Source organism: Urocampus carinirostris, chromosome 20, assembly GCF_059441175.1.
Source record: "Urocampus carinirostris isolate Australia breed hairy pipefish chromosome 20, RoL_Ucar_1.0, whole genome shotgun sequence".
NCBI classification, from domain to species: Eukaryota; Metazoa; Chordata; class Actinopteri; order Syngnathiformes; family Syngnathidae; genus Urocampus; species Urocampus carinirostris.
In genome coordinates, this window is record NC_142368.1 from 11,818,146 (window position 1) to 11,829,241 (window position 11,096).

General features: G+C 39.8%; 1 protein-coding gene across 6 annotated transcripts in view; it reads right to left on the reverse strand.

The window, feature by feature from the left end:
* The window catches only part of LOC148346239 (uncharacterized), a 74,092-nt gene extending 63,238 nt beyond the window's left edge, over positions 1-10,854 (reverse strand). For all 6 annotated transcript variants that reach the window (XM_088324958.1, XM_088324956.1, XM_088324960.1 and 3 more), the window contains exon 1: positions 10,449-10,854. In XM_088324958.1, the coding sequence (XP_088181084.1) occupies positions 10,449-10,464 (16 nt within the window). In that variant the 5' untranslated portion in view covers positions 10,465-10,854. The remainder of the gene's footprint in view (positions 1-10,448) is intronic.
* Between the last annotated feature and the right edge of the window lie 242 nt (positions 10,855-11,096).

Sequence of the window (11,096 nt, forward strand, 5' to 3'; positions counted from 1 at the left end):
CTTTCTTTTCCCCCTCTCTCACAACTTTTTATCTTTTGTTTCTCACGCTCTCTCCTTCTCTCTCTATTTCTCTCTCTTTTCCACCCCTTTTCTCCCACTCTGTCTCTTTCACTCACTGTGTCTCTCTTTTTCTCTTCCTTTGTTGCCCTTTGTCTCTTTCTCTCTCTGTGTCTTTTAACCTCTTTTGCTCTAACTTCCTTTTTTCCTTTTCTCTCTTTTCTCTTTCTCTCTTCATACCCTTCTGTCTTTCTTTTCTCTTTTCTCTCCTTCTGCCTTTCTTTTTCTCTTTGGATTTCTTTCTTCCTCTCCCTTTCTTTTCCCCCTCTCTCACGACTTTTTAAAAACGTGTCGTAAGCCGGGACGGGAGAGCAGACGTGGTCAGGATCAAAACAGGTCGTAGCCGGAGACAGACGTGAGCAAAAACGGGACAGGTGGGAGTCAGGGTGGAAAAAGGCTTGCCTAGTATACACTGAGGTTCGCAGACGGACTGACAACAGGGGATTGACAGAACTGGGTTCAAATAGGTACAGGGAGCCAATCAGAACCCGCGGCGGTTGGCGCCAAATGTGCGGGCACAGGTGAGTCACATCAGTAATCATGACAAGTACACATTATTACTTCATGACACGAGTGTCATCAAAACAACAATCTTTAATTAGTAGTACTTTATTTTAACATTATATGTTATCAATTTTTGTTTGGCGGTCCAGATTATAAGGCCTGAGAGTTCCGCAAGTGGCCCATAGGCTGTAGTTTGCGCACCCCTGAGGTAGAAAGATCATCCAGGAACAATTTGGTAATACCAATACTAAATATGGGGCTGGTAGAAATGATTAATGTTCAAGTCATAAGTGCCTTGCGAATCCTCAACTTCAAATATTAATACATTTTAAAGTTACAATTGATAAAATCATAAAATATTGGGTTATTTCTTGGGTCAAACAAGCCATAAATCAAGTTCATATAATCTTGCCCAATCCTAACAGACTATGTCATTAGCAGTATTGCAAAATAATACAAGTAACTGTAGTAGCAGTACAATATTATTATTTGGGTTTTCATTCAAAACATCTTAACGAGTTATATTGTCACGGTTGCCATGGCGCCCAATTGGCCCCGCCCGTGTGGCACCAGCTGCGCCTCATTGACAGATTGGCTTTCTGTCTATTTAAGCTCAGTGCCCTCATTTTTCCTTTGATAGTCCGTCTACAATCTTCTGCCCCGCAAGACGTGGGTTTTGACTCGGACCTGTTCCTGTTGTTATTTCTTGTCCGATATTGTTCCTGTTTAATTTCGGTTTCAAGTGTTGTTCCCGACTAGTTTGTCCTGTTTATTTTCGTTATCCTGCGTCATTATCTATCCTGTCTGTCCCGTCCTGTCCGTTATCGACCCTATCTGTTCGATATCAACTCGGACATTTGGTATCGATCTCGTCGGCCTCTGGCTTCCTATCATTTCACGCCAGACTGCTGCCTTACGTTCATGATTCCTCATTTCTCGTAAAATAAAAGGCTCGTGTGAGTAACGTCACGCGTTTGGGTCCTGATCCTGTTCTGGTTCATGACATATATAATTGTCAACTGATACATCTTCCCTGTATTTTTACACGTTTTTCTGATTTTAAATTGTGTACGCCATACTCAGTTTTTTGTTAGACCGGCCCCGTCTTGCCCATTTTAGCTTTAATCTGTATTGGTAGCAGATGGCAACATTATCGTAGATTGCTAATATTGTTGCGATATTCTATAATCTGGCTAGCTGTGATCAAATAGGTGCCACAATGTGTTTGTAATGTTTATTATCATGAATAAGGAGAGCAATTGGCTGAGGTTGGCACAGACCACAGATTATTGCAAACTATAGACTATTATGACACATCCCCTGATCTAAAACCTACATGAGGGCAAGGAAAAACTCAAAAACCTCAGTCAAGTCAGATCAAGTCATGTTTATTTGTGACGCCCTTAATCACAAGGAGTCTCCCAGGGTTGCACAGACCAGCGATTATTGCAAACTACAGACAATTATTACACCATCCCCTGATCTAAAACCTACATGAGGGCACGGAAAAACTTAAAAATCTCAGTCAAGTCATGTTTATTTGTGACGCCCTTAATCACAAGGAGTCTCAAAGGGCTGCACAGATCACAGTTTATTGTAAGCCACAGACTATTATTACACCATCCCCAGGTCTAAAACCTACATGAGGGCAAGGAAAAACTCAAAAACCTCAGTCAAGTCAAGTCGAGTTTATTTGTATAGCCCTCAATCACAAGGAGCCTCCAAGGGCTGCCCAGATCACAGTTTATTACAAACCACAGACTGTTAATACACCATCCCCTGATCTAAAACTGTCACGTTCAACCCAACACTTGTAACAAAAACCTGTATACAAAAAAGACACAGAGAATTGTGTATGGTTTACTTGCAAGGGAAGCGAACGGAAAACTGCTTTTGGTTACAGTTCCTCCAACTCACTCCAAAGCAGCCTTTCCTCACCTTGCCTTTTATTCAGAAAAGGAACGCCCTGGTTACAAGGTGGTTTCGACTGCTAGACAGAAGAATGCATTTGAAGGTTAAATATCCAGTTGAAACCAGTTTTTGTACAAACACTTGTTTTTTTGTGACGCCCTTAATCACAAGGAGCCTCAAAGGGCTGCACAGACCCCAGATTATTGCAAACCACAGACTATTATTACACCATCCCCTGATCTAAAACCTACATGAGGGCAAGGAAAAACTCAAAAACCTCAGTCAATTCAAGGCAAGTAATGTTTTTTTGTGACGTCCTTAATCACAAAGAGCCTCCAAGGGCTGCGCAGACCACAGATTATTGCAAACTACAGACTATTATTACCCCATCCCCTGATCTAAAACCTACACAAGGGCAAGGAAAAACTCAAAAACCACAGTCAATTCAAGGCAAGTTGTGTTTTTTTGTGACGTCCTTAATCACAAGGAGCTTCAAAGGGCTGCGCAGACCACAGATTATTGCAAACTACAGACTATTATTACCCCATCCCCTGATCTAAAACCTACACAAGGGCAAGGAAAAACTCAAAAACCTCAGTCAAGTCAGATCAAGTCATGTTTATTTGTGACGCCCTTAATCAAAAGGAGTCTCAAAGGGCTACACAGACCACAGATTATTGCAAACTACAGACTATTATGACACCATCCCCTGATCTAAAACCTACATGAGGGCAAGGAAAAAGTCAAAAACCTCAGTCAAGTCAAGGCAAGTTTTGTATAATACCTACAGAACCTTGAAATAACATCTTTAGCTAACAGGGAGCCAATGCAGGTTAGCTAAAATCGGGGTAACGTGATCAAACTTTCTTGTCTTAGTTAAAAGCCTCGCTTCATCATTTTTTACCAGCTGCAGACTCTTGATTCTGGACTCCGGGAGACCGGAGAGTGGTGCATTACAGTAATGTATTATACAGCTTCCCAGTGACAGTCAAGGGAGGCAGTCTGGGCTCTGCCTCTCATCGAGGAAATATAACATACATTAAATGGTTATATTTACTCAGTGTTAAAGTTATTTCTCATTGAACTTCACATGATTTTGATTTTCTTTATCCACATTATGTTATGGATATAGAAAACTGGATAGAAAAATTCCAAACACCCCGGTTCAAATTGCACGTGTCTGTCAAGTCATTCATTTGTGAAGCCCTTAAACACAAAATGTCTCAAAGGAAAGCACAGGATTACAATGACACCATCCCCTGATCTTAAACCGACATGCGGGCAAGGAAAAACTCAAAAACCTCAGCATGAGGAAAATAAGAACTAGTATGTAATGTATTACTGCACTGAGCGTCTGCAGATGCAGAGTGAGGCATGTAATTTTCTTGCCTCATGGCAGAGGGCGATAGTGAGACCAAGGATTCCGATTCGTCGCACACCTCGGCCCTAAACGTTCAGATTAGTGGTAGTATTACCAAGCCAATAGTTAAAGCCATCCAGTCATAATTTTTTTGTTGCATGGACTTTTTTCATGATGGAGGATTTCCTATCCATTTAAGTCAGAGGTGTCAAACAGGCGGCCCGTGGGCCAGATCAGGCCCGCTAAGGGATTGAATCCGGCCCGCGAGACAACACTCAGAGAAGCGCAAGAGAAAAACAAGCTGCAGGTTGAAATAGGTCCACTTGATGTTGCCAAAGCCAGGTGCCTCGAACAAAGACACTGTTTTTGTATCTATTTCTCTCTCTCTCTTTCTCTCTTTCTCTCTTTCTCTCTTTCTCTCCCTCTTTCTTTCTCTTTCTCTTTCTTTCTTTTTCTCTTTCTTTCTCTTTCTCTCTCTCTTTCTCTTTCCTTCCCTATCTCTTTCTCTCTTTCTTTCTTTCTCTCTATCTTTCTTTCGTTCTCTCTCTCTTTCTTTTTTCTCTCTCTCTTTCATTCTCTCTCTCTTTCTCTATCTCTCTCCTTTCTCTCTTTCTTTCTTTTTTCTCTCTCTCTCTCCTTCTCTCTCTTTCTCTCTTTCTTTCTTTTTTTTCTCTCTCTCTCTCTCTTTCTCTCTTTTTCTCTTTCTCTCTTTCTTTCTTTCTCTCTTTCTTTCTTTCTCCTTTTCTCTCTTTCTCTCTTTCTTTCTTTCTTTCTCTCTCTCTCTTTCTTTCTTTCTTTCTTTCTCTCTCTCTTTCTTTCTTTCTCTCCCTCTTTCTTTCTCTTTCTTTCTCTATCTCTTTCTCTCTTTCTTTCTTTCTTTCTTTCTTTCTCTCTTTCTCTCTTTCTTTCTCTCTTCATACCCTTTGCACTTTCTTTTCGCCTTTCTCTCCTTCTGTCTTTCTATTTCTCTTTGGATTTCTTTCTTCCTCCTGGCCCTATTGCATTTTGAGTATTTCATGGCATAGTATCATATTTATTCATTTAAAAATGTAGATTTATTTTATAACTTGGCTTCAATTCTGAGTGTTAGGCCTATACAAATATTCATAAAATCAACCTCTGGTATTAATTCAACAAAAATAACACTTGACAAACAATACTACTAATAGTTGCTACACAGTAATGTCTTGATTTATGACCAGCAGCTTACTCCTTCTGCTTGTCTGCTCTTAAAATACAGTTAAATGTGACTTCTTGAGTTCTATATGAAAAGCTGCTGTTGGACCCGAGACCAGATCGGTTTTGCATGAGGTCTTTTTTCAAAAAGTGTTTCCAGACCATTTCAAAGTTTGATCCCTGTCAACCTTTTCTCCTGACCCCTGAATCATTCTCTGTCCTTCCCCGGTGAGATTATTCATCCTTGCTCGAGTCATCCTTTTACGGTCAACTGCTATTTTCATTCTTCTTTGCTCCTGTGACTCCTACCTCCTCATAAGTCCCCCAAACCAAACATTTCCTTATTAACCAAGAGTCTTGGTTGGGTAGGGTTACTTTAACTGGATTACTTTCATTGACTTTTGGATTACTCCAATACCAATTATGCTGATAAAAGACAAAAGAAACGAAATATGAATCAAATGATGACTCACAACACGTGGTAAGCTTTCTCTTCTGGCTTTGATCTCTTTGATATCCGGCAAAACTAACATAAAATGAAAAGAAATCCAAACAGCTTGCCAACATCATTTTTGCCGTTCCATGTGTTCCGTTACTCCCCAAGCCTGCACAAAATTTACTCATTTTATTCATATTTAGTTTCTTTTCTGTGGCATTTGATGTTAGTTTTGCCGGAGATCAAAGAGATCAAAGCCAGAAGAGAAAGCTTACCACGTGTTGTGAGTCATCATTTGATTCCTATTGAGTTTCTTTTGTCTTTTATTAGCATATTTGGTATTGGAGTAATCCAAAAGTAATTCAAAGTAATCCAGTTAAAGTAACCCTACCCAACCCTGCTTATTAACCAAGACCCCCGAAAAGTCTTCAGATGCTATGCGCATGCCAAGCCACTAGTTGGTGACATTTACCCGGCGTTATTAAAAATTGTGACAGTTTCAGAGGAAATGCAAAATCAAACACACAACACTGTCCGAAGGCTCGACTGTAAACATGCACATAACGTCTTTGATGTTTAGTAGACTGAGGTTATTCTGTCAACACCGGTCAAATATCTAAAATGTATATACAGCTACCATCAAAGACACTGTTCAAGAAAATATCTGATAATTTCAAATACGCGCTGTGGGATTGCGTAATCAAAAACAGAATGGCACACTCAAGTATACATCGTAGACCTCAAAGAAATATTTGAAAAAAGAAAAAAACATTAAAGGAACATGTGACATCAATAAAACTGGGAACCTCATTGAAAAACAAAGACGAAATTTCAAACCAATCAATAACATCGCTTATCCTAATCAATGTCAGGTCAAGTCAAATGTTTATTTGTATAGCACTTAATCACAAGGAGTCTCAAAGGGCTGCACAGACCACAGACTATTGCAAACTACAGACTATTATGACACCATCCCCTGATCTAAAACCTACATGAGGGCAAGGAAAAACTCAAAAACTTCAGTCAAGTCAAGTCACGTTTATTTGGATAGCTTTTAATCAGGAGGAGTCTCAAAGGGCTGCTCAGACCACAGACTATTGCAAAGTACAGACTATTATTAACCCGATCTAAAACCTACATGAGGGCAAGAGAAAACTCAAAAACGTCAAGTCAAGTCGAGTCTATTTGTATAGCCCTCAACACAAGGCGTCTCAAAGGGCTGCACAGAACACAGATTATTGCAAACTACAGACTATTATGACACCATCCCCTGATCTAAAACCGTCATGAGGGAAAGGGAAAACTCAAAACCCTCAGTCATGTTTTTTGTCACACCCTTAATCACAAGGAGCCTCAAAGGGCTGCACAGACCACAGACTATTGCAAAGTACTACTATTGCAAAACCATCCCCTGATCTAAAACCTACATGAGGGCAAAGAAAAACTCAAAAACATCAACATGAGGAAAATGAAGAAACCTTCAGAAGGGACCGCACATGAGATAATGGCAAAGTAGTACTGTAGTGCATCAAAAAAATACAATAAATGTTATCAATAACAACAAAGTCACAACAAATATTGATCAAAAAACTTTCACAAAGAACTGTCAAAGACAGAGTATACATCACAACAGTATTCAAGGCATAAACAATGAAACCATAAATGACAGTCAATAGAAGGTTATTGATGATGTGCTACAAAAATAGTCAATATCCAAGACAAATGAAATCAATAACTCTTAAAATTTGATAAACAACAAAATTGTGTTATAGTGCAGTGAAATAAAAACATCATAAATATAATCAACGTTACCACACATGTGACAACCAGGAAGAAACAATGCATCCATTTCAAAATCCAAGGCCTAATCAATGAAATCATCAACACATTCAAATAAAGGTTAAGCAACTATATGCACCAGTAGGAGCCACCATCCAAGACACATTATCAAAGACACAATCAACAATGCCAATCAATAACAAAATATCAATATAGAGGATTGAAAGTTCATTCCAATCCGTGTTTTCATCAAAGACAATGCAAATCACAACAAATTTCCCTAACGATTTATTTAAGAACTATCAAAGAAACAATCACTAAACTGCCAAGTCAAGTCACGTTTATTTGTATAGCTCTTAATCACAAGGAGTCTCAAAGGGCTGCACAGACTATTGCAAACTACAGACTATTATTAACCCGATCTAAAACCTACATGAGGGCAAGGGAAAACTCAAAAACCTCAGTCAAGTCAAGTCGAGTTTATTTGTATAGCCCTCAATCACAAGGTGTCTCAAAGGGCTGCACAGACCACAGATTATTGCAAACTACACTATTATGACACCATCCCCTGATCTAAAACCGTCATGAGGGCAAGGGAAAACTCAAAACCCTCAGTCAAGTTATGTTTATGCAACTATATGCACCAGAAGGAGCCACCATCCAAGATACATTATCAAAGACACAATCAACAATGCCAATCAATAAGTAAAATAGTAATATAGAGGATTGAAAGTTCATCCCAATCAGTGTTATCATCAAAGACAATGCAAATCACAACAAATTTCTGTAATGATTTATTTAAGAACTATCAAAGAAACAATCAATAAACTAGAAATGACAACAAATCGAAGTTTCCGATGTCCACCGAAAAACAGGTGAATCCGAGACGCCATAAAAGACAAAAATCAACGACACCATCAATGCCAATCGATAAAAGTGCCCGGTGTTAACGTGTAATAGACTTGATACACACCAGCATGGCAGCATTACCAGTGTTCGTGTTTGCCCGCGTCCCTGCGTCCTAGACGCATTATTTTTGCTGGGGACGCTTAGTCGCGAATCAACGCGTGTCCCCGGGACGCAACTTTTTGGACACGAAATTGTCATTATCATCTTTTAACAAAGATTTACCGCACTCCAAACTTTTCGTCAGGCTGATCCGCCATTGTTGTTTTGGTCTCGCGGTTCGAGTTTTCGCCTGCATTTCGAGTTGTGTAGTGAAAGTCAGTTTCTTTTTAGAGAACCGGCTTTTTCGGCTCAACTCATTCAAGAGAGCCGGCTCTCAAACGGCTCACTTGCTTTGATGCATTAGATTACGAATGATGATGTTGTATAAAGAAGTTAAGAAAAAAAGGAAGTATAAAAGGAGAAAATGAAAAAAAGACAGGTTTGTGGTTATCCCTTTAATCGGTATATTACCAACAATAATTTGATGCAGAAAATGAATTCATCATTTGAATAAGAAAATGTATTATTCTACTTAATTATATTTGCATGTATTTTTTCCTTCTACAGTGAACGTCCAAGCGACTTCATTTTTGATCTTTTTTTATAATAAACTTCATTCATGTCGAGCAACTCAGCGTCTCACAACAAAATGTTCATTAACAATATATATGATATAAGGAAACACATGTACAATATAACATAAAACTACATAAATAAACATGTTTGAAAAAAAAATATATATATATATATATTTTGTATTTTGTAAGGGAAAATACGACAGTTTGTAAGGGAATGGAGCACACTAAATTTTGGGGACCCATAGATCTCTGTTGGGACCAGTGTTCCCTCTAAGATGCGCGCGTGCACAATCGCAAAAGAAAATACAGCCAGCTCACAAAAATCAGGGCTCGAAATTGCTAATCAAGAAGTGAATTAAGTCAAAGTCACAGCGCATGAAGGTGAAAATACACGGGTTCCCCTGACGTTGTGTCCTAAATGCGGTATTTGGAAGTCAATCTCGAAGTCGAACAAAGTTGGGTAATGTCGGTAGAGTTTTTCGAGAACCGGCTTCTTCAGCTCGGCTCACTATCAGGAACCGGCTCTTTCGGGTCCCAAACGGCTCTTTCGGTTGTTTTTGCTTCTTTAATCCCAACACGACCAAACATGATGTAAAATTGTGCAAAAAATGACTTAAAGGAATAATAATAATAATAATTTCCTTTGTATTGTCATTCTTTGTAACAATGTACACAGAACGAAATGTCGATACACCTGACCCGTTGTAGCGAGCCGATGCAGCCGCAGCCAACAGAGGGCGCCGCCATTTTTTACCAATGTTATAAGTCTTGGGTATGACTCGGCCGAGGCGCGAACCAGCGACCTCCCAGTCTTAAAGCAGGCGCCTTACCATCTAGGCTACTGAGCTGGAAGGGGGGAATAGAACAAAAAAGAAAAAAATACCAAAATGAAAAAGTAGTGAAAAGCTGAGAAAAAAAATCAACAAAGGAAAAGAAAGAAGAAGGAAAAATTCAGAAAAAGCCAAAAAAAAAGAAAAGAAAGAAATGAAGTAAAAAAAAAAGTGAATAGAGAACAAAAAGACAAAAGTAACAGCTAGGAAAAAATAAACACAATGAGATTTTTTTAAAAGGAATTAAAACAACAGGGAAAAAGAAGAAAAAGTTTGTGTTGCATTCAAATGATTTCCGATTATATCAAGTGAATCTTGTTGCCAACATTGTACTTCCACTAAAAAATGTGATTAAATACAGTTGTGTATCCTGCAACCGACTACATAAGCCCCCAAAAATCTTAATATTATGCGACAAAATATATCAGGAAATAAAAAGAAATGGATATCTTGTGAATTGTAAGAACAAACGACGTTTGTAGGCCGTACAACCTTTGCAATCGTACATGAGTCAATTCATGCAAAAGTGAAAAATAATTTTGCATTGCCAGAAACTCAGCTATATGTAAGTTGATGTCAAGTTTTGGACATGTTTGATAATGATTTAGTTGCCACACTTGGGATTGCTGTTGCTCACTGTTGTTTCAAGTGTTGCTCACCGAATTACAGGGAACATTGGTTGGGGACCCATAGATTTTTAAGCATGCGAGTCCCCGGGACCCATCACTTTTCAGAGGTAAAATGAACACTGCATTACAAATAGATGATACACGATAGCTGCATATTTTTAGCGTCCATGCTAACTACCCTTCAGATACTCTCGGGAACAGCCCCTGCTGTCACACAGCAACCCTAAACTAGCATTTTACCTTCTACTTCAGTCATTCTTGTACATTCAAACTGCAGTGACGGCTTCCGTTGCCATGAAAACCGGGACGGATCCTTCTGGCGATGTTTAATCCCTCCAAAACTTTAAAAAAGTATAAGAAAAAAACATCAAGAAATACTTCAGATTCTTGATGAGCAAAGTGGTCCTTCGGAGTCGGGGGTCGGAGGAAATCGAGTCGAGGGTCCTGGGGGTGTAAAGCCGACTGCCCGTCCCCCTTCCACGTGGGACAGACGGATTTAGATCAGTGGAGGACGACGGCAAAAAAGGGGGGTGAGACGGACGACACCTCGTCCTTACCGACTTAATGCGGTGTGACTCCGGTTCGGGGTCCGATCTGTTCGCACGCAGACCCGATTCCGGTTCGCTGGGTGAAAGTTTCCCGATCTGAACCGGTGAACATTTGTGGCGTGGTTGTGAGTTATTCTTAGCGTGGCTGAAATCCGTCCTCGCCTTTTTAGGCCAGAGGCGTGACCTTAAACCCACAGGTGTAAAAGCGGCGGTCCGCGGGCCAGATCAAGCCCGCTAAGGGATTGAATGAGGCCCGCGAGACGACACTCAGAGAAGCGCAAGAGAGAAACGAGCTGCAGGTTGAAATATGTCAGCTTGATATTGCCAAAGCCAGGTGCCT